General features: G+C 41.7%; 1 protein-coding gene across 2 annotated transcripts; it reads right to left on the reverse strand.

Annotated features, from left to right (window-relative positions):
• Positions 1-1882: 1882 nt before the first annotated feature.
• LOC124148964 (serine/threonine-protein phosphatase 2A activator-like) lies at positions 1883-25562 on the reverse strand. Of its 2 annotated transcripts, XM_046520259.2 has the most exons (10): positions 25495-25562; positions 17261-17385; positions 16907-16993; positions 16430-16555; positions 16059-16176; positions 14648-14747; positions 9082-9206; positions 8148-8248; positions 6886-6993; positions 1883-3430 (listed from the first exon to the last, which is right to left on the reverse strand). In XM_046520259.2, the coding sequence occupies exons 1-10, from the start codon at positions 25511-25513 to the stop codon at positions 3359-3361; spliced, it is 981 nt and encodes a 326-aa protein (XP_046376215.1). In that variant the 5' UTR covers positions 25514-25562; the 3' UTR covers positions 1883-3358. The 2 variants fall into 2 exon arrangements, with proteins under 2 accessions (XP_046376215.1, XP_048245854.1); XM_048389897.1 differs by lacking the exons at positions 6886-6993; positions 8148-8248; positions 9082-9206; ... (4 more) ...; positions 17261-17385; positions 25495-25562 and adding exons at positions 5633-5824; positions 5980-6879.
• Positions 25563-25569: the final 7 nt, after the last annotated feature.

The following is a 25569-nucleotide window of genomic DNA, read 5'->3' on the forward strand; positions in this document are numbered from 1 at the left end:
ATGATAAATGAAGAACAATAGTAAAAATATCTTAATATCTCAATTTGAAATATGTAAAAAATACAATTATGGCAATATTTTGATGCAATGTTGATTTTGGGTTATTTATCAGTAGAGTATGGACCCATTGATCAGGTCAGCTACGTCCTGTTAAGAAGTCCAAGTCATGGCCGAGTATAATGTTTACCAGTTACCATGGGGACGACGGTTGTTTTGTTGCAAGACTTGTTTGTGTGTGGGGCTATGAAATTATTCTTAGGAGTTATTTACTGATAAGAACGTCTACACTGGGCTCTACTGACAACATTTCTTAATTAAAATAAATATATAAACATTTATACTTTGTGGGTTCAAAACACAACCGCACCTCAAAGAAACAATGTCCCTCCCTATCTCGTGTCTTTTCATTGTATTTGAATGTTCACTGTTGTTATTTGTTGGAGAACTTACAGCCACCCGCTCCTCTCTCACATCCATGTCAGGATATGTTTAAATTCGTTTCTTAATCAGAAGACCCGGGAGAGAATTGGCCTTCGGGTTGTCGTAAGAGGCGACTAACGGGATCGGGTGACTTGGTTGGTGCATGTCATCGTATCCAAATTGCGAAGATCGACGCTCATAATGTTAATCACTGGATTGTCTGGTCCAGACTCGATTATTTACCACCTTCATGTAGCTGGAATATTTTCGAGTGCGGCGTATAAAGACAAACAAACAAACAAATCAAAATCCGAAGCAACCGTTAAAAGAGTAGTAGAGTAAGGCTTGAGTTACAATGGGATGAGGCAGCTTTCTAGTATCCCCGCATGGAGCTTAAAGCAATGTCACCGTACATATATGTAATAGGCAGTGTTTATCAAACGACCTCTGGAAGGTTAGCATTGTTTTGTTTCCCGACTATAGATAACGCCAGAGCCCTGCTCTCTGTGTTTATAGAAGGTGGGTCAACCACAGTGTCTTCTTCCATATGCATAAAGTCCGCACTAGACTTTGGAAATGGGGTGAGGTGCTAGACGAATCTCAGTTTGTTAGCCAGTAGTCAATTAATTGTTATTTTTGTTGAAAAAATGTCCCCAAATGAAATAATGGAGCGGTCACTTCCAACTTGTAACAGCGGTTTGCTCTCTCTCTCTCTCCCTCTAAAATGCCGATTTTATAGTGCTAGCCCACTGAAAAACCATGCCTCAGTTTAACATGAATACTCCCCTCAGACACAGTTTACCGACTCCGAGAGGACCAGTCCTTGTTTTGGCCCCTTAATGCCGAGAGCAAGACTTATAACCATGCAGAGTGAATTCAGGATTCGATCATTGGGTCTCCTCGCGATGACAGGACTAAACTCGACAGGGCACCAAGAACGACTGGGCCGCCCCTCTCCCCATGAGAAAAGGCAATATCTTAGCGATCTTGATTAGCCCATAATAGATTGTCCATTGCGTTCTAGAAACTAACCAAAGTGTGCTAACGTGTCAAAAGAGTCATTATAAAAAGAAAAATACTGACATGTAAGTACTATTTTGAACAATATTTTAAGCAAATAGAAACAAATATATATATGGCATCCAACAATCTGGGTCAGCTGCCCAGTGCGAGCCGCACCAAGCTTAGGCTATTCAGGGTTACTGTGACTTTGCATCAGTGAATATAAGGGTCAGCTAAATAGATGCTGATCTACAGACACAAGTGTATCTTCCTGCCTTGGGAGCCAGGTGGGGATACTCTGCCACGCCCATACCTACTGACTGCCACGCCCATACCTACTGACTACCTGAGTCACCTGAGCTGGCAGCTGATTCATACATACATCTGTCTAATGAACGAGGTGATGGTCACACAAGGCAACAAGCCAACAGTTATTGAATAAAATAACAAGCAAATCATCATACATCTATATATTTTATTTGAAATGTGTTGTATCTCTTCGTGTATAACAAACACTGTGTTAGTGTAAAATCTTTATATCATGAGTGGTACAGATGACGATCTGAAGATGTCCGTTGGTTCCAGTGATGTGACTGTAACCCCCAGCAGACCAGCATTATAGCTTATAATTAATGTCAGCATTAGAGAGAAGGGAACAGAGGATAACAGGTCTTAGCTTAACTATTGAACCATGAGGTAGATAATAAAACAGTTTAATAATGTAACCAGGGTTTTCTCCAAGTACAAAGCTACAGTGATCATCCGACCATTACTTGCAATTGATATCTGTCTCTTGTACAACCATGTACTCAAAAGGAAAACAAAGTTGCCTAATTTGTGTTCAAATAAGATTATCCATTAAAAAACGTAAATAAAAAGCACTTTTTCAACTGAGGAAATACACCATTCTTCTGAGGCCAGACAAAATGTATTCCAATAAATCTGTACCAGGAATGTGGCTGGTGTACAGGGTTGGTGTATTTCAGTGTACGGATGTACAGTTACAGACATCAAAAGTGGGATAAAGTGTAAAGGGAAAATGTGTCTTGGGGAATGTTGTTGGCGTTATTTCTTGCTTAGTAAAATAAACCTAACAAGGCAACAATCAACTAATTATCAGATTTTTGTCCAAATTGTCTTGGAGGAGGCATTGTATTTTTTACATTTTTTTCTAAACAAACTGGAGGTTTGTAAATCACATGAAGCAACTTGTTTGTGGGAGCTGCAGATAGGGTGAAATGCATCCATCAAGGAAGAAAGGGCTACTTGTTGCTATTTTCTGTATGGATGAAGTGACATTGACACGCCATGAGGTGGGAGGTTTGGTAGTGAGACAGGAATGACTCTCCAATAATGACTTTGTAACGGCCTAAAGTACACTGTTACTTGGTCAGTGGGTGACCAGCTACAGTCCAGCATCAGTGGCCAGAGAGACACCCCAGCTGTATCAATACAAGAAGCATGTAGCCCTGAAACTCTTAAACAACAAGCTGAAGCATTTTAATGTGAAAAGAAACAACATTCCAACCTCTAGTAATCACATCAATTCAAGGATAATTTCAATTTTTTTAATACATGGCTGACATGTTATTGACATTCAAGATATCAAAATACAAACAGATAACATCAAAATGAAGGCAGTTATTTCTGATAATGTATAAACTTACAGCAAGAAAATATGTTAGTTTAGAGTCTGTTATTTGACTGGATCCACTTCAGGTTTGCACTGATCACGTCACTACAGTTGAAGGGAGGTAACTCCTACCAACCATGAACCATTCCATACTGATCTTTGGAGACCGGACATCCCTTGTGTTGATCACAGTGATGATATTGATCTACCCATGATACATGGAATGCCACAAACACTGATTGCTTGCAAGAGCTTCATGTTTCTATGCTGACCATCCTATTTCCATGACAACTGTATCTGGCCTCATGTCACAGGTTGAAGTGTTAATAAGCTGCCAAACATGAAGTGTTGAATGACGGGGAACTTGGCAAGCACCTGCAATAGAGGACCATGTCATGGAGTGTGACTGTGCCACTGGTGTCAGTGGCAGATGTTGACATTTAAGCTCCGGAAGTTCAACAGCTGTTAACAGTTAGTGGGATGTGTCATACTAATGAGGCGAGATGACACTGGGTTTATTGTCGCGTTCAAGACTATTCCACTTGACATGTATGCAAGTGGCTGCTTGTACTAGTCCGGACTAATGCCGATTTTATGGTGCTAGCCCACAGAGGTACCATGCCGCAGTTTAACATGAATACCCCACTCAGACACAGCTTACTCACTCAAACCGACCAGTCCTTGGTTTAGCCCCTTAATGCCACGTGCCAGGCAGGGTAACAACAAGTATCATCTTTAAACGTCTTTTGTTATGACGTGGTCGGGGATCGAACCCCGGACCTTCCGCTCTCCAGGCAGACATTCTACCACAAGACCATGGAGGCAGTCTATTTACTAATGAACTGCCCAGTGTTATACACTTGTATCACTGTCATGGAAAATGTAGATCTTCCTCACTCTCAACCCATCCTTTTGAGGAGTTGAATTAACATTTTGTGAACTGAAGTCATGATAAAAATAGTCTATCGAAGTATTGTAGTGAAAACTTAGTCATGAGACGGCGAGACTCCAACGTCATCATGTACTGCAGAGGCAGAATCACAATTGCATAGAATTCCAAGTCCAAGTCTGTGAGCTAATTGACGCTACTGCATAAGGTGAAATTGACACTACTGCATAAGGTGGAATTGACACTACTGCATAAGGTGAAATTGACACTACTGCTTAAGGTGAAATTGACACTACTGCATAAGGTGAAATTGACGCTACTGCTTAAGGTGAAATTGACACTAGTCCATAAGGTGAAATTGACGCTACTGCATAAGGTGCAATTGACACTACTGCATAAGGTGAAATTGACACTACTGCATAAGGTCAAATTGACACTTCTGCTTAAGGTGACATTGACACTACTGCATAAGGTGAAATTGACGCTACTGCATAAGGTGAAATATAAACTACCGCTTGTGGTGAAATATAACCTTTATGCTTCAGCAAGGTGAAAATGTTCATTAATGGTTAAAAGGAAATGACAGTGAAAAGGAATCCATTTCTTTCTTTTTCTAGATTAAGCATGCTTAATAGTGATTGAACAAAGTACCTGAAGGGTAAATTGCCTTCATTTGCCAACAGAAGATGGATATGATCTCTGCGGGATGATTTTCCCCACATAACAGGATAGTAATCGTAATTCAATGCCCTGGAAATTTATAGGACCACCCCAGCCACCCAGTCACTGATGGCAATGTCTTTTTATGGCAGAGATCCATAAGGTTCAGGGTTTTAACATAGCACGGTGTGTAAATCATGCTTTACGACTGAAGGGAGTTAACTCATTTAAAGTTATCGCATCCAATTTGAGAACAAGCGTTATCTCACTGAAGCTGCCTTAAAATCATCCTCATCATTGACAAAGAAATTTGAAGCAGTACAGAAATATGCCTGATGCGTTTTATCATTCTAAGAGTGTGAAACCTGTGTCACTATTTGACACTGCTCGCTGTCAAGTCTCACCAGTCAATATATGTTGGCTGGAACACAGCTTGCACAATTGTCATGATCAAATACTCAATAAGAACTCCATATGTAAACCATGACTGTTTATCGTGATTGCAAAATACAAAAGTTAACAGTATTTTTCATAAGCACTCTTTTGCTTCTTGAAACTCCACAGCTGTGAGAGACACGATGGATTACAAACAACTCCATCAAAGATTCTATTAAATATTCATCAGATTTATCATTTAATCTATGTGGTATCCTTTTTGCCAAGCAGAAAGCTACAAATTTAGAATTGTCAAAAAGAAATTCTTGACCAGAAAGGTATTCACGTGCAGTGAAAACTCCAACTGATGTCTGGGTTATGCATTCCATTCTACAACACTTTCCGGACTTTCAGCTTGCAGTCTTACAATTTGTTTTATAATTCTACATGTATCATTGTGCATCATGTAGAATTAATATGCTTTCATAATCACTATGACATATATAAATAAAATAAAAATAAATAGCTATGTCAATCATTTATTCATTAATATAAAAATAATTCTGCCGTGTCACCTCTGACTTGTACATCTTTACTAGTCTGAGTTGACTACCCATCTCTGCCTTGTACATCTTTACTAGTTGACTACCCACCTCTGCCTTGTACATCTTTACTAGTCTGAGTTGACTACCCATCTCTGCCTTGTACATCTTTACTAGTCTGAGTTGACTAACCATCTCTGCCTTGTACATCTTTACTAGTTGACTACCCACCTCTGCCTTGTATATCTTTACTAGTTGACTACCCATCTCTGCCTTGTACATCTTTACTAGTTGACTACCCACCTCTGTCTGTACATCTTTACTAGTTGACTACCCACCTCTGCCTTGTACATCTTTACTAGTCTGAGTTGACTACCCATCTCTGCCTTGTACATCTTTACTAGTTGACTACCCATCTCTGCCTTGTACATCTTTACTAGTCTGAGTTGAGTACCCACCTCTGCCTTGTACATCTTTACTAGTTGACTACCCACCTCTGCCTTGTACATCTTTACTAGTTGACTACCCATCTCTGCCTTGTACATCTTTACTAGTCTGAGTTGACTACCCACCTCTGCCTTGTACATCTTTACTAGTTGACTACCCATCTCTGCCTTGTACATCTTTACTAGTCTGAGTTGACTACCCATCTCTGCCTTGTACACCTTTACTAGTTGACTACCCATCTCTGCCTTGTACATCTTTATTAGTTGACTACCCATCTCTGCCTTGTACATCTTTACTAGTCTGAGTTGACTACCCATCTCTGCCTTGTACATCTTTACTAGTTGACTACCCATCTCTGCCTTGTACATCTTTATTAGTTGACTACCCATCTCTGCCTTGTACATCTTTACTAGTCTGAGTTGACTACCCATCTCTGCCTTGTACATCTTTACTAGTCTGAGTTGACTACCCACCTCTGCCTTGTACATCTTTACTAGTTGACTACCCATCTCTGCCTTGTACATCTTTACTAGTTGACTACCCATCTCTGCCTTGTACATCTTTATTAGTTGACTACCCATCTCTGCCTTGTACAACTTTACTAGTTGACTACCCATCTCTGCCTTGTACATCTTTACTAGTTGACTACCCACCTCTGCCTTGTACATTTTTACTAGTTGACTACCCATCTCTGCCTTGTACATCTTTACTAGTCTGAGTTGACTACCCACCTCTGCCTTGTACATCTTTACTAGTTGACTACCCATCTCTGCCTTGTACATCTTTACTAGTTGACTACCCATCTCTGCCTTGTACATCTTTACTAGTTGACTACCCACCTCTGCCTTGTACATCTTTACTAGTTGACTACCCATCTCTGCCTTGTACATCTTTACTAGTCTGAGTTGACTACCCACCTCTGCCTTGTACATCTTTACTAGTCCCGAGTTGACTTTGTCCCACTTGCCTACACCACTGATGTTCCATAACTGGTTTGAATGTTCAGGAAATGGTCCCGTTTTAACCTGTAATCAAAATTATTGCCAGTATTATACTTATCCTGACACAACATAATGTAATTTCTTCTCTTTGATCATATACCCCAAACACAAAACATGTCTCTTCTCCTATATCACAAGGTGCACGACCATCCCACAGACAGCCTCTTCCAATGTTGCTTGGACCATTTCTTTTCCAAGTTAATACTGATTTCCATGGCAACCATAGGCAAACACCTAGGTTTTAGCGACTGCTCCCCAATGTATGCAGACACACAGACATACATCCTGCATAGTTTGGGGTTAAAATTGATAATATCGTCCCAAAAAATAGAACATATATGTTTGGCCGCGCTACTAAACTATGAATCACACCTGTGCTGTTGGAAATACATTTTGTAAAAAGAAGGCCAATTAATAGCCTTGAATGGGTTTCTATGGCAACCATGGTGGTCATGTTTAAAATTGCATCAGAATTCTGTGAGCTATTTTGAGCAACACAATAGCTGAGATCATTCATACAGAGTTTCAGCTCCGTTTGTCAAAATACTGAACACTAGAAACACAAGGGAATGTGACAGTGAAAGGTATTCACTGGACGAAACATCGAAACATGATCAGCAACGTATAGTATGTTATTCCAAAGTCCACATACTTGCTGCATATCAAATTCCATATTAACACCTGCAGAACCTGAGGTATGGCCAAAATTGACATTTTCAAAATGGCTGCTGTGACTGCGATGTTTAAAATGGGATCGGAATTCTGTGAGCATGCTTTAGAGACACCATAGCTGGGATTATTTATTCAAAGTTTCAGCTCCATAGGCCTTCAGAAGAGATGTCCAAAATGCAAAAGACAATGACAGCCGGCCTGGAGGGTGACAGGTGTCGTGACAAAGCTCACTTGACTTTCAGGAGCTAATAGCAATGTGTTTGTTTGTTTGTTTGTTTGTTGTTTAACGCCTCACTCAGCAATATTCCAGCTTTATGACAGCGGTCTGTAAATAATCGAGTCTTGGCCAGACAATAAAGCGATTGACATCATGAGACTCGATCCATGCAATTGGGATATGATGACATGCATCAACCAAGTAAGCGAGCCTGACGTCAAGATCCCATTTGTCGCCTTTCACGACTGTGTACAACATGTCCTTTCCAAAGAATTGGTTGAAACCTTACCTCATTAATATACTTGATACATCCTAGAAACATAAAGTCTTTATGAAAGTGTTCACTAATTTCTGGCTTGGGGAAAGATTTCGGCTGGATCCTTGGGTGACCTGAAACAGCAGTCAGTTGCCTGTGTGTAAGTAGACAGCAGTGGATGGGCACATTAGTGCATCCAACCCAACCCCAAAATATCCCACCCCTTTGAAAATAGCCCAAATTAGCATGGTGTACTTTAAAGTGCTGACAATTACTTCGTCTGAAAAACTTACTAAACTTATCCTGATTTTACTGAGGAGTAGCGCTCACCATTTGAGCTCAACTTCCCAAAGAATTGAGTTAACTGACTGTAAAAGCCCAGTTTCCACCCTTGCCGAACTAGGCTGGAACTTCTTGGCTCGATCGTAGCGCCACCATTGGCTATTATGAGTTATGCCCTTCTATGTCCCTCCTATTGACCAAGCAGATTCTACCTCCCATATCATTTGCATTAGCTTAAGAAAAAATGCCGGCGCCAAGTCAAGACAATCTGATAATCAAATTCTATTTTGTTATATAAAGGGTCCCACTTCGCAAGGTGCATCCAGTCATGTGAGCACCTTGGTTATAAACAGATTTGGATAATGTATGTTGACGTCGTGTTGGCGGTGCACATGCTTTGCAAATCCCGACTGAAATCTCCATTGCAGTTAACAAACTGGATGTCAATTTCGTTATGCGATTTTGATTGGACTATGCATACACTCATTAGTCCTGCCAATATATTATTCCATAATTCCATCCTAGTTCGGCAAACGTGGAAACTGAACTTTTATAGTCAGTTAACACTTCCTTCTCCGGAAGATGCATTTCAGCTGTGATCCCCTGACACGGACCCACTTGGCCTTATTGAAGTTTATCACCTGTTTATGTTCCAGTCTACAAACTGAAACTGTTGCCTGTTTACCTAGCAGCTGTGAACTTCCCCATATAAATGGTATGAACTGGTAGTCATCCAGGCTCCACACTCCATGGCTCCCTGCTGGCTCCATACGGTATGTCTTCTGTAACTTGCGCACTAACTCCATATACCTGAACAGAGGACGCTCAATGACCTTCATGTGCTGCCAGAAGACAAGGCAAGGAAAATACATGTGACAGGGACAGACAGAAGACAAGGCAAGGAAAATACATGTGACAGGGACAGACAGAAGACAAGGCAAGGAAAATACATGTGACAGGGACAGACAGAAGACAAGGCAAGGAAAATACATGTGACAGGGACAGACAGAAGACAAGGCAAGGAAAATACATGTGACAGGGACAGACAGAAGACAAGGCAGGGAAAATACATGTGACAGGGACAGACAGAAGACAAGGCAAGGAAAATACATGTGACAGGGAGAGACAGAAGACAAGGCAAGGAAAATACATGTGACAGGGACAGACAGAAGACAAGGCAGGGAAAATACATGTGACAGGGACAGACAGAAGACAAGGCAAGGAAAATACATGTGACAGGGAGAGACAGAAGACAAGGCAAGGAAAATACATGTGACAGGGAGAGACAGAAGACAAGGCAAGGAAAATACATGTGACAGGGAGAGACAGAAGACAAGGCAAGGAAAATACATGTGACAGGGAGAGACAGAAGACAAGGCAAGGAAAATACATGTGACAGGGACAGACAGAAGACAAGGCAAGGAAAATACATGTGACAGGGAGAGACAGAAGACAAGGCAAGGAAAATACATGTGGCAGGGACAGACAGAAGACAAGGCAGGGAAAATACATGTGACAGGGAGAGACAGAAGACAAGGCAAGAAAAATACATGTGACAGGGACAGACAGAAGACAAGGCAAGGAAAATGCATGTGACAGGGAGAGACAGAAGACAAGGCAAGGAAAATACATGTGACAGGGACAGACAGAAGACAAGGCAGGGAAAATACATGTGACAGGGACAGACAGAAGACAAGGCAAGGAAAATACATGTGACAGGGAGAGACAGAAGACAAGGCAAGGAAAATACATGTGACAGGGACAGACAGAAGACAAGGCAAGGAAAATACATGTGACAGGGAGAGACAGAAGACAAGGCAAGGAAAATACATGTGACAGGGACAGAAGATAATTACTCACTGTTACTGTGCATATTCTTTAGCAAATTATTCCCTCAATTTCTTATGTGAAGCAACATTCCTTTGCTGATGTCATAGAGTGCTGTGACATTTCATAACAAGTTACATTGCAAGGATGTCATAGTTTATTCACTTCAGTCTCATCCACTTTTGCCGTACACAATATACATAAGTCAGTCAGTGAGTGTGTTGGGTTTACCGCCACTTTGGACAGTATTCCAGTTATATCCCGGCGTGTCAGCGTAATGTGTGAGGAAAGCTCGAAGCGTGAAACCCATGAGCATGAGTTTGCTGACAAACCAAGAAACCTAATCAGGGCAATCAGGATTTGAACCCATAATCATAGGTTTCTGGCGTGCCCAAGGGATGCAACTCTGCACAGCGAATAGCAGCGAATTAGACAACTAGGCCACCTATGCCCCATGGATAATATGGATAACGTGGATAGCATGGATAGCTTGGAAACATGGACAACATGGATTACGTGGATAGCATGGATAGCGTGGATAACATGGACAACGTGGATAGCATGGATAGCGTGGATAACATGGACAACGTGGATAGCATGGATAGCGTGGATAGCATGGATAGCGTGGATAACATGGACAACGTGGATAGCATGGATAGCGTGGATAACATGGACAACGTGGATAGCATGGATAGCGTGGATAGCATGGATAGCGTGGATAACATGGACAACGTGGATAGCATGGATAGCGTGGATAACATGGACAACGTGGATAGCATGGATAGCGTGGATAGCATGGATAGCGTGGATAACATGGACAACGTGGATAGCATGGATAGCGTGGATAACATGGACAACGTGGATAGCATGGATAGCGTGGATAGCATGGATAGCGTGGATAACATGGACAACGTGGATAGCATGGATAGCGTGGATAACATGGACAACGTGGATAGCATGGATAGCGTGGATAGCATGGATAACATGGATAGCATGGATAACATGGACAACGTGGATAGCATGGATAGCGTGGATAGCATGGATAGCGTGGATAGCATGGATAGCGTGGATAACATGGACAACAAGGATAGCATGGACAACAAGGATAGCATGGATAGCGTGGATAACATGGACAACGTGGATAGCATGGATAGCGTGGATAGCATGGATAGCTTGGATAGCATGGATAGCGTGGATAACATGGACAACAAGGATAGCATGGACAACAAGGATAGCATGGATAGCGTGGATAACATGGACAACGTGGATAGCATGGATAGCGTGGATAGCATGGATAGCGTGGATAGCATGGATAGCGTGGATAACATGGACAACGTGGATAGCATGGATAGCGTGGATAGCATGGATAGCGTGGATAGCATGGATAGCGTGGATAACATGGACAACAAGGATAGCATGGACAACAAGGATAGCATGGATAGCGTGGATAACATGGACAACGTGGATAGCATGGATAGCGTGGATAGCATGGATAGCGTGGATAACATGGACAACAAGGATAGCATGGATAGCGTGGATAGCATGGATAGCGTGGATAGCATGGATAGCGTGGATAACATGGACAACAAGGATAACATGGACAACAAGGATAGCATGGATAGCGTGGATAACATGGACAACGTGGATAGCATGGATAGCGTGGATAGCATGGATAGCGTGGATAACATGGACAACGTGGATAGCATGGATAGCGTGGATAGCATGGATAGCGTTGATAACATGGACAACGTGGATAGCATGGATAGCGTGGATAACATGGACAACGTGGATAGCATGGATAGCGTGGATAGCATGGATAGCGTGGATAACATGGACAACAAGGATAGCATGGATAGCGTGGATAGCATGGATAGCATGGACAACAAGGATAACGTGGATAACATGGACAACAAGGATAGCATGGACAACAAGGATAGCATGGATAGCGTGGATAACATGGACAACAAGGATAGCATGGATAGCGTGGATAGCATGGATAGCATGGACAACAAGGATAACGTGGATAACATGGACAACAAGGATAGCATGGACAACGTGGATAGCATGGATAGCGTGGATAGCATGGATAGCGTGGATAACATGGACAACGTGGATAGCATGGATAGCGTGGATAACATGGACAACGTGGATAGCATGGATAGCGTGGATAGCATGGATAACATGGACAACAAGGATAACGTGGATAACATGGACAACAAGGATAACGTGGATAACATGGACAACAAGGATAGCATGGACAACAAGGATAGCGTGGATAGCATGGATAACATGGACAACAAGGATAGCGTGGATAACATGGACAACAAGGATAGCATGGATAGCGTGGATAACATGGACAACGTGGATAGCATGGATAGCGTGGATAACATGGACAACGTGGATAACATGGATAGCGTGGATAACATGGACAACGTGGATAGCATGGATAGCGTGGATAGCATGGATAGCGTGGATAGCATGGATAGCGTGGATAACATGGACAACAAGGATAGCATGGACAACAAGGATAGCATGGATAGCGTGGATAACATGGACAACGTGGATAGCATGGATAGCGTGGATAGCATGGATAGCGTGGATAACATGGACAACGTGGATAGCATGGATAGCGTGGATAGCATGGATAGCGTGGATAACATGGACAACGTGGATAGCATGGATAGCGTGGATAACATGGACAACGTGGATAGCATGGATAGCGTGGATAGCATGGATAGCGTGGATAACATGGACAACAAGGATAGCATGGATAGCGTGGATAACATGGACAACAAGGATAGCATGGACAACAAGGATAGCATGGATAGCGTGGATAACATGGACAACGTGGATAGCATGGATAACGTGGATAACATGGACAACGTGGATAGCATGGATAGCGTGGATAGCATGGATAGCGTGGATAACATGGACAACAAGGATAGCATGGACAACGTGGATAGCATGGATAGCGTGGATAACATGGACAACGTGGATAGCATGGATAACGTGGATAACATGGACAACGTGGATAGCATGGATAGCGTGGATAGCATGGATAGCGTGGATAACATGGACAACAAGGATAGCATGGACAACGTGGATAGCATGGATAGCGTGGATAACATGGACAACGTGGATAGCATGGATAGCGTGGATAACATGGACAACAAGGATAGCATGGATAGCGTGGATAACATGGACAACGTGGATAGCATGGATAGCGTGGATAACATGGACAACAAGGATAACATGGACAACAAGGATAGCATGGACAACGTGGATAGCATGGATAGCGTGGATAACATGGACAACGTGGATAGCATGGATAGCATGGATAGCATGGATAGCGTGGATAACATGGACAACGTGGATAGCATGGATAGAGTGGATAACATGGACAACGTGGATAGCATGGATAGCGTGGATAGCATGGATAGCGTGGATAGCATGGATAGCGTGGATAACATGGACAACGTGGATAGCATGGATAGCGTGGATAGCATGGATAGCGTGGATAACATGGATAGCGTGGATAGCATGGATAGCGTGGATAACATGGACAACAAGGATAGCATGGATAGCGTGGATAGCATGGACAACGTGGATAACATGGATAGCATGGACAACGTGGATAGCATGGATAGCGTGGATAACATGGACAACGTGGATAGCATGGATAGCGTGGATAACATGGACAACAAGGATAGCATGGATAGCGTGGATAACATGGACAACGTGGATAGCATGGATAGCGTGGATAGCATGGATAGCGTGGATAGCATGGATAGCGTGGATAACATGGACAACAAGGATAGCATGGATAGCGTGGATAACATGGACAACAAGGATAGCATGGATAGCGTGGATAACATGGACAACATGGATAGCATGGATAGCGTGGATAACATGGACAACAAGGATAGCATGGATAGCGTGGATAACATGGACAACAAGGATAGCATGGATAGCGTGGATAACATGGACAACGTGGATAGCATGGATAGCGTGGATAGCATGGATAGCGTGGATAACATGGATAGCGTGGATAGCATGGATAGCGTGGATAACATGGACAACAAGGATAGCATGGATAGCGTGGATAACATGGACAACGTGGATAGCATGGATAGCGTGGATAACATGGACAACGTGGATAGCATGGATAGCGTGGATAGCATGGATAGCGTGGATAACATGGATAGCGTGGATAGCATGGATAGCGTGGATAACATGGACAACAAGGATAGCATGGATAGCGTGGATAACATGGACAACAAGGATAGCATGGATAGCGTGGATAACATGGACAACATGGATAACGTGTTGAAACACACACAAAGACCACAACAGGGATCATGAGGGTGAACCTCCGACAAGACGAGGAGTTGTTTCATCATACCTTACTGCAACATGTGGCTCACCTCTCAAACACCCGGAGAACAGTTGCTACATAGTCGGCTGTTGTCAGCACGCCTATCTTGTACAGGCAGCACAAGAACGCTACAAAACTCAACTCATGACCTGCAACAGAACAAAAACAGCAATATACAAAACATATCTCTATAGCCCTCCCAGAAAAAGAAAACATATATACATGGCCCTTCCAGATATACAAAACAGATCTGTACAGCCCTTCTAGATATACAAAAGATATATATGTTGCCCTTCCAGATATACAAAACAGATCTGTACAGACCTTCCAGATATACAAAACAGATCTGTACAGCACCCCCAGATATACAAAACATCTGTACAGCCCTTGCAGATATACAAAACAGATCTGTACAGCACCCCCAGATATACAAAACAGATCTATATAGCCCTCCCAGATATACAAAACAGATCTATATAGCCCTCCATGATATACAAAAATTATATATGTAGCCTTCCTAGATATACAAAACAGATCTATATAGCCCTCCCAGATATACAAAACAGACCCATATAGCCCTCCCAGATATACAAAACAGATCTGCAAGGCCGTAGTTAACTTTTTTTGACAGGGGGGGCAAATAAGATTATTCATTTCTTATTCAAGATAACTTTCACAAGGAAAAATGTTAAATCCAGAGGGGGGGGGGGGGGGGGGCTGGCTATGGCACTGATCTGTACAGCACTCTCAGATATACAAAACAGATCTTTATAGCTCTCACGAGGGACAATAACTCTGTGGTTAAGTGACCTGTTTCATTTGACACTGATGGACCTGGGTTCATTACTTGAGTTGTCTAATCGTAACCTTGGACAAGATACTTAGCTCAACACTTCACACATTTTGGGGACTATATGTTCGTGTAGCCAGCTGTAGAATGAATCCACATTATCCAGTAGTTGTTACTTGCTGTGACTTACCTGTGCCATAGTCTATTCTGGAGGAGTAGATGTGACTTACCTGTGCCATAGTCTATTCTGGTGGGGTAGCTGTGACTTACCTGTGCCATAGTCTATTCTGGAGGAGTAGATGTGACTTACCTGTGCCATAGTCTATTCTGGTGGGGTAGCTGTGACTTACCTGTGCCATAGTCTATTCTGGAGGAGTAGCTGTGACTAACCTGTGCCATAGTCTATTCTGGAGGAGTAGATGTGACTTACCTGTGCCATAGTCTATTCTGGTGGAATAGCTGTGACTTACCTGTGCCATAGTCTATTCTGGTGGAGTAGCTGTGACTTACCTGAGCCATAGTCTATTCTGGTGGAGTAGATGTGACTTACCTGAGCCATAGTCTATTCTGGTGGGGTAGCTGTGACTTACCTGTGCCATAGTCTATTCTGGTGGGGTAGCTGTGACTTACCTGTGCCATAGTCTATTCTGGTGGGGTAGCTGTGACTTACCTGTGCCATAGTCTATTCTGGTGGAGTTGCCCACACTCTCCAGCAGGTAGACACTGAGCTCATCTATGGCTGGCGTGTTCTTCTCCCCGAGACATTCAGTCAACAGCCTAGCAGAGTTCTGTAACAAGTAATATAGTGCTCTCATGCAGGGATTGAGGGGTCTGCCTTTCTCAGCTCTCAGTTGAAGATAAGAACAGTAGAAAAGAAACAGAAGAGAAACAATACCTAACTTCACTGGAGGCCATCATTTGATATGGTTGCTTCTAAACGACTTGTTGTATACTTTACACCAGACATTTGCCAACATTGCTTGTATTCTATGACTCGAGGAAGGCCTACTTTGTGTTGCGGCCTGCGGACCTCCACTGTACCTGCTGCAGCCTGGTGAAGAAGTCCCTGAAGGCCTTATTGCCAAACCTCTGTGGCTGGTCGACGGGGGGGATCTCGTCTATCCAGCCTGACAGCGTGGCAAGAACACCCTCCACTTTCTGTATTGGCTGAAACAGTGTCACATCAAGCTTTCAATCCTTCGAGTGAACATGAGAACCATTCATTTCCAGATATACCAATGGTAACGATACATATGCTTCAGGTTTTCTCTTCAATAAGCATTATAGGTAAGTCCGGACACTACCGTTATGTTCAGTATTTTAATGACAAATGTCAAATATGAAGAGGCATAAGAGTGTGTTTTCCAGTTCATGTATGTATTTCATATTTGTGGAATCAGACAGAATTTAAGAATGCAAGAATAGACTTTATAAAATCTAGCTAGGTTATCCAGCTAATACTTTCACAATGTTACAAAAGGCAGGCTTGCCTGTGAGGGCCAGCATGAACAGACCCACCTCGGAGATGGGATATGTGTCAGAGATCTTCTTGCCCTTCACTGCTTCGTTCAGGGTCAGAATAAAGCCTGTCAGGTCACCGTAGGCCTGAAACAGTCAAACACAGGTCGTGTGTGGCATCAATCACAGGTCATGGTGTGGCATCAAACACAGGTCATGGTGTAGTATCAAACACAGGTCATGGGGGGGGCCAATCCATACTGGGGAGAGACAAGATCCTGCACGTGACGGAGGCCAATCTGTACAGGGGAGAGACAAGATCCTGCACGTGACGGAGGCCAATCTGTACTGGGGAGAGACTAGATCCTACAAGTGGAGGAGGCCAATCTGTACTGGGGAGAGACTAGATCCTACCTGTGACTTCTCCCATCTTGGTATGTCACCAGCGCCCTTGATGATCTTCTCTGGCTGTGTGAATGTGTGCGTGGACACATCTAGAACCCCCTGACACACTGCCTCCGACACCTCGGGGGGAGCATCTGCAAAATACACAGGGACATCATAAGTTGTAGCAGGATCACGAGGAGTACATGTGGTTTTATGCATCCCACGTTAGGTTTTATACCATCCGCCTCCAGCTCATGGTAATAAACCTAAAGCGGGAGGCAGAAAACAACCTATACCCTGAGTAACGCTGCTACAACGAATTTATCTTACCGACATGTTTTAATATGATATTGTAAATGAATTTAAAATTGATAGAAAACAGCTGTTCAATTTAGCTGAGGTTAACTTGTCCTCTGTCACATGACTTTCAGACTCGGAAAAAGTGTCGATGAAGCCCGTGTGAGAAATTTTTTCTGCCTCTCAGGAATCCATGTGCAGCCTGACTCCCTCGTGGCGGGGTATAAGGATGTATTCTCCTGCTAAGAAATTTATTTTCCTCCGAGGCGGGATACATCGTATTTTATCAAGATCATGTGGACCGATCAGATGTCATCATTCTGACATAGTGGTATGTCAAACAGACAGCAGCAACAGCAAGGATAACAGTTATATAGGAATATGTACATGTACATTGTAATCACGGTCGTACTGGAAGGTCGACACAATACGGCATGCCAACCCCCCAAAGACATGTGTTTGTTCTCTGGTCATGTGGGTATGTACTGGATGCTGACTGGTAAAATATGGATTGGAGCAGTACTTTCAAAGGCTGTTTGTCCCTGTGCCGGGTATAAATATATACATCATCGTGATCATCTGACTACACATGGCAGACATGTTAGCTGTATCACAAGACACTTACCAAGGATTCATAATGAAACTGCATAACAGAGATTTCTGTCAGGTAACCATGGTAACAAGCATCAGTCAGACCACACATATCTTCACTGGTCGCTATTTTTCATTGGGAGAGTTTTACCGATCTATGTGCTTGCTGATTGTGGTATGCCTATTATTGTCACGCAGCTTCTTTTACATATATACGTTTACAAAATGTACATACAGATTTACATAATTAATAAGCATAAAGAAATATAAAGTTAAAAGTTAAATCATTAAAGTAACACCCATTGTCTGGCACAGTTGGCGCACTGACATCGGACAATAAAAGACTATTACATAACTAAGAGTCACAGCTTGACCTGTCTGTCCTTTATGTGGAAACATTGACTGACATTAATACCATTAGTTGCTATGGCTACATATGCTAAAAACATGATAAAACTTAGTACGGCAGAATGGCACTGGCTGCACTGACACATCAGATATTATATGAAACTAAATGGTTTTGTTTGACAACAGATGTTTTGAAGATTCACTATTCCCATATAAGGCCAGACCAGTTGAATTTATTGTTGTACAGATTTCCCATACCAGTTGTATTTTTTGTACGGAGCTCCCAACAGAAAGCACACAGTGTCAGCCGTACATATTTTTCAAGAATAATTGATCAAATGAATATATTTGTATGTACATACTGTATAGTCTAGCCATTACAACACTTATAAAGAGAACAAAACCACCAGTGCTTTTGTGAGCAATATGGTTTTACGCCGCTTTTAGCAATATTCCAGCAATATCACAGCGGGGGACACCAGAAATGGGCTTCACACATTGTACCCATGTGGGGAATTGAACCCAGGTCTTCAGCGTGACGAGCAAACGCTTTAACCACTAGGCTACCCGACCGCCTCCACCTGTGCTTTAAGAAAACACAATAGCCGTATACTGTACACTTAGGAAGTACACACCCTACAGTTTGACTTTGTTCTCAAATAGTTATGACTAAACCAGACGATTACAAACACACCAAACAGGTGCCACACATACCTGAATTGTCATGGTCATTAAGAAAATATTGATTGTGTAGAAATGTGTAAATATGTAAAAGGTGGGGCTGGGTTGGATAACGCTGGTACTCGGGTCGAGTGGGTACCTACAGGACTACCCGGACCCGTGGTTAGTCACGTGATATATTGTTTCATGACAAAAAATTCACTATAACTACATGGTTACACAACAACTTTAAGTCTCTAATGTTCGCATTTCTTCATGACTATGAATGCATTCCTTCTGACTTACACATGTTTGAACAAAGATAAAACTTCAGGGTATGCATGACCACATCGTTTTGTACGTGAATCTAAATACATTTTGCCAGGGCTACTGTCAAACTATTCCCAATCAGACATTTTGTACCTATCTCTTGAGACCTACAGCGGGTACCCGGGTAGGGTTGGGTAATAGGGATGTTGGTACCCGGGTAGTAAATTTGGACTCGTCCCAGCCATAGTAACAGGTCATTATACTAAATTACCCCTGATCTTCTTTTGATAAATAGCAAGAAATAGACCAGTATTATGAGTTGGTGAGTGAGTAAACGCTTTCAGCAATATTCTATCAAAATATTGGAGGGGACACCAGAAATGGACTTCACATAATATACCCATGTGGTGAATCGAACCCGGGACTCTGCCGTGACAGGCAAACGCCTAAACCACTAAGCCACCCCACACATCAATACACTCAACCCAAAATAATCCTGCTAAACAAATAACACAACAGTGGGGCCTGACCACGCTAACCACGCCCATGCTGTCTACATTCAGCCAGTGCTGTCTACATTCAGCCAGTCCAGCAATGGCGAGGGTCAGGATGAACCTGATGAATGTGTCCCACATGTAATCCCAACTGGCTCACGCTGACATCAGCGGTCCAGTCTGACAGTGGAGGAGGGCTGTACGTTATCAGCACTGGACAGGGTGAGTCGCACTGATGACCCTTTCACCCTTGACCCCACTGATCAAACGTCCATCTGACAATCAAACATGCCTATCTACCATGGTCTACATCACATAGAACATGTAGAAACATCATTTATTAATAAATTATGAAAATTCATAAATTGTACTAGGCATCAAATTTATCATTTTGTGGCGTTAATATTTTATGACAATTTAAATTAAAAAATGCAACATTTTGAAATCAAAATAATAAAACTGCAAAAAACATCAACAAAAGAATTTAACGAAATCAAAATGTCATCTTTGCATCCATAAACATGATAAACATTCAGACAGATGGAGTTCAAACCTACACTATCCATCCTAGTGTGAACAACACAATCAATCATTTAAGTAATAAACGATGAGTGGACATTGTTTATCATACAATAAAACACTGCAGTGAGAATAAATCATGAGGGGCTTACAATAAAACACTGCAGGGAGAATAAACCATGAGGGGCTTACAATAAAACACTACAGGGAGAATAAACCATGAGGGGCTTACAATAAAACACTACAGGGAGAATAAACCATGAGGGGCTTACAATAAAACACTGCAGGGAGAATAAACCATGAGGGGCTTACAATAAAACACTGCAGTGAGAATAAACCATGAGGGATGGAGCAGTGTTTTATTTTAAGATAAACAAAAACCATGAGTCTTTTATTTCTCACATAAGACTTAATAAAGCATATATAACTTTATTTGAATATGGAAATGGTGTTATCTGAGACGAGGCACCGGAGGGAGGTGGGTCTAGGGTAGGGCTGCAACGATACAGGAAGGTCACGATACGATACGCATCTCGATATTCTGGTCACGATACCATACGTATCTCGATACGCAATGATAAAAAAACAAGACTTAAAGCATGTCAAGATTGAACCTTTCATGATTTTGGAACAGTCAAAATTATTTTATAATAACAAGACTACTGATGTTGTTCAGCTTCAAAGTGGAACTTTCTCTAACTTTCCTAAAAAACAATACAAAGTTCAAACACCAGAAAATAATTAATGTGCTCCACCAGTGATACAACGTCAACGAATTTTGATGCAATGGTCGAAGAAATTATATCTGAATTTTTTGTTTTATCAGGAATAATATATTCCAATATCGTGTTACCTTAGTTGCAGCTTTTACTTTATATATATATAAAATTATAAGAACCACAAGTGTAGCATTTTGGTACTGGTTATTGCTGTTGCAGGACTTCCCGTGTTACAAGTATTTCGATTGCCAAAACGTTATGTTGACATATATTAGCCAAATTGCCACAAATATGACTTTTGACGGGTCAAAGTAGGGCATATTTAATATATGTATCCATTCTCTAGCAACTAAAGTTAGTTTCAATGCGTAAAAGCAGTAATCTGACCGTGGTTGCTGTATCTCTTCACACACGATTTCACATAACTTAATGAAAACAATATTCAATGAAATTTTGAGTAAAATTAATAAAATGCGGTGATCAGCTGATAATGTTTAATGAGATGGGGAAAAACATCTGTCGGTGTAAAACCTGAGCTTATTAAAAATGTAAGTATGTTTTTGGGAGCCATGCGTTACCGCGCGCTATAACCAAATTAGCGGTTTATTGAAAGGCACAATAGCGAGGAAACGCTGTACCGTATCGTGGCGTATCGATAAATGGGCCCACGTTTATCGTATATCGTATCATGGGTCAAGTATCGCAATGCATCGGAATATCGGTGTATCGTTTCACCCTTAGTCTAGGGTACATACTAGAAGGATGAAAATAGACTTGATGACCGAGGCTGGTGAGGGTCACTCAATTGTATCACATGAGCAGGGCATTGGTAGATCAGCAAGCATCGTATTTGTAACTACTACTGTTGTTGCTACAGACTGCTAGTGTACTTATATCATAACGTCCAATACGATTCCACAGGTAAATGAATACAAAACTAGCTCTTTTCCTTGTACACCATTTACATTGTCATTGACCATGTTGACATTGGAAGCTGCCGAACAATAAACTTTATTCTTCCTGTCATCGCTCTTTAGAAACTGCTGCTAGAATATCATTGACACTAACCGTTTAATTTTTAATGAAAATGTCGAAAGAACGGGTTACAATAACTTACATGACTTTGTGCTTCTGCTACTAATTTTCCTGCCCTTTCCAAAGGCAGACGTTGAATGTTGTGAATGTCCCTGTTTCACATTGTTTGTTTTCCTACCAAGGTTATTTTGCACACAAAATTCTGTAAACCAAGATACAACAGAGTGTGGCCTGACCTTGATAACATTGAAATCAGTGTCGGGATAAACATGTAGAATATAGGGCTGGGACGGGTACTCGGGTCGGGTGGGTACTGAGAAGGACCCGGGTACCCACAGGACTACCCGGACACATGGTTAGTCACGTGATATATTGTTTAATGACAAAAATTATCCAGGACTACATGGTTACACTACAAGTCAGTAATGTTCGCATTTCTTTCTGACTATAAACCCATTCCTTCTGACCATAACATGTTTGAATAAAGATAAAACTTCCGTCAACTTCAGTGTATGCATGACCAGTTCGTCTTATATGAGTATCTAAATACATGTTGCCAGGGCTACGGTCAAACTTTTCGCAATCGAACATTTTGTACCTATCTCTTGAGACATATAGTGCATACCCTGGTAGGGCTGGGTAATAGGGGATGGGTACCCGGGTAGATAATTTGCACACTTCCCAGCCCTAGTAGAATATGATGTAGTTTGTACAATGAATGCTCCCTACATGGCTTGCTCCTGTAGCAGGACGTGGAGTCATCCCACAGATGACATCCTTACCGTGTCAGCTTGCTGACGGGGTTAACCACTTTGGTCATGTGGACAAGGCGTCCGACCTGTGATCAGAAGGTCCGTGGTTCGAATCCCATGACGGGTCTCTGAAATTTTATGGCTGCTACACTCCCATGATTAAATGGTATCTTGAATAACCACTAAGAGTGGGCCCAGTGCATTAGCGCTGCCAAAATTAAAGGAGGACACAAAAACGTTTCTATCTCAACCATACACAACAGTATGAATAAATACATAAGTCATCATGATATATAATCAACATAATCATGTTTCACAACCACTGTCCAATGTTACAGGATAACACGAGGAAGCTGGAACTAAACAAGGATACAAAACTATATTAAGTTTCGTTTATTTAGTGTGTAAAGACAAAGCTCGTGAATAGGGATGAAACACTCCACAAAGCGTTGTGCCCGTGAGACATGAACAGAGGGACAAAAAACATAAAAAAGGGTATTATGTGGAGATCATGTTTTACGGAAGGTAGAGTAATCGTTAACCAAAACAAGATGAGTACGACTTACAATTGATTCAGAAATATATCCAGCCAATCAATTCTTCAAGATCGGCCTATCTTATCTCCCACTGACGATAAAACATAATCCGCTTGTCATCTCTTTTAAAAAACTTTCGAACCCATGAAGGCCTTCGAATCGGTTGGTTTGACGAGAAGAGGAAACGATCTACAAAATCCACAAGATGACCACCGATCCAGTACCCAACAACACAGATACACAAGACAGAGGTGAGTGGAATCAAGGATCGGGACACTGGTAAAACGGCCGCACAGTATGACATGTAGGATATGTATGTTTCTCCTGTTTCACTTTTTCTCATCAAAAGCACATCTCATTTCTTTAACATAAACAATGTTACATAAGTTATAGTTAAGATACTGTATCTGAAAATTACATTTTGCATTTTCTACATGTTCTAAGCTTTTAACATGTTAAAGGATTAGACAAATATTTTGAAAATATTTGTAAGTTAATTTCACACCTTTCTACCATGCGTCTCAGAAGCAGAGTTTGACTAAGACATGTCCTTTTATGTGGGTCCAGGGTCCCTGATGGCATGTGTATGTTTTCTGGCAATATTTGTAAACATTCACTTGAAAGTTAAAACTAAAGAATAGGGGTTCAAGATAATGTAGGTACCTAACGCTCCAGTCCTGAAAAATAATGTTACATAATTGTGGTATCAGATGTTTTTAAACTAAAAAAAAATGATGACAGCCACTTCTATAAGCAAACTGAACATGCTGAAAGCCCTTGCAAACTGTTTGAACACTTTGTGTAACTGTTAAAGCAAAAGCAATGTGAAAGCTACTATGATTTAAACACTTAAAACAATAAAATATTATGCTACCTTTTAGTACCAACTTATCCAAGTACTACCTTACCAATTATTATTATGTGATGTCATCTTGTTTTATTATTACTTTATATCATGGTCATGTTATCTGTGCCACAGTTGGTGGTTTTCAAGAAATAATGTGTATCACTAAACATGGAGTTTCCTTGGTATAAATCGTGATATATGAGAGTCAAGAGAACTTTCGGTCAATCTAAGAATGAAAATTGGGGTCCACTGTACCGTAAAATGTGTGATAACTTATGCTTATGATCATAGCTCGGGAATATCAAGAGGGCAGTCTGTCATGAACTGATGTTGTGACCCGGTGCTTGGCCGTAGAATGATAAATTGTCCACCAGATGAGAAGCAGTTTGGACAGCCACCCCAATAACTAAGGCCATTCGCTTTTATAATAGTTGGTCGGTTGTCAAACCAAGTATAATTTGTGCTCCTGACCATGCTGACAGTGACACACTTTCAAAATCTTATTTCGACTTCTTTTTAGTATAGCCTACACAGGAATTGGGCATGAAGTTGTATCTGTATGCCTTCAGAAAATGCTCGAAAATGTGTCCCTCCGAGTCAAATGCAGCAATTATTTTTTTATGAAATTTGCAATTCTAGGTTGGTTATATGCACATGTATCCAAGCAACTACACACTAATCTTCGCTATTCGACTGGAGTAGCCTGGGTAATTATTTGCGATGTTCAAGGTAATGCTCCCTATCAAAACAACTCAGAGTCTCCTCAAATGGTAGTGATTGAATCCCCCTAGACTACAGGATCGCAAAGGGGTATTTGACTGGCAAAAGGGGTGTCGATTCAATGAGGCATGATCGCAAAAGGATGATTGATCGACGTTGAACGTGATATCAATGAAGCGAGATCCCCACAACAGGGAAACATCTCTAACATCCGACTAGTCCACATCTGATTTAAAACTTGTGATTTATGCAAAATAATTAAATATTAGGCCTAGGATTCTATAAAATAACATGTCCCCCTCAATTTCCTATTCTCGGATGACCGGAGTAGCGACTATCCCTGCATAGCCAATAAGATCAGCCTGGTAAACTGCAGTCTTGCCAATACTTCCCCAGAAATCTAACATGCTGTCATCGCTTCCATATACAGCAAGCTACAAATAATCACATTTTGTTTATGTATTTTCACGCACCTGTCACAGAGTCAGCCATGTTGTTTACCGGTACTTCCTTTTCCGTATGCTCATGCGCACTGATATTTATCTAAA

This window comes from Haliotis rufescens, unplaced genomic scaffold (assembly GCF_023055435.1).
Source record: "Haliotis rufescens isolate VD_foot unplaced genomic scaffold, xgHalRufe1.0.p SCAF_8, whole genome shotgun sequence".
Classification (NCBI taxonomy): Eukaryota; Metazoa; Mollusca; class Gastropoda; order Lepetellida; family Haliotidae; genus Haliotis; species Haliotis rufescens.

Bases quoted from the DNA above. Each gene is read 5' to 3' on its own strand.
- LOC124148964 (XM_048389897.1), bottom strand. From the start codon at position 6,858: ATGTACAAGGCAGAGATGGGTAGTCAACTAGTAAAGATGTACAAGGCA. The intron at 5,825-5,979 runs GTGGGTACTCAA...GTACAGACAGAG, and splicing joins TAAAGATGTACAAGGCAGAG to GTGGGTAGTCAACTAGTAAA. The intron at 3,431-5,632 runs GTGGGTAGTCAA...CCTCTATTGCAG, and splicing joins TAAAGATGTACAAGGCAGAG to GTGCTTGCCAAGTTCCCCGT.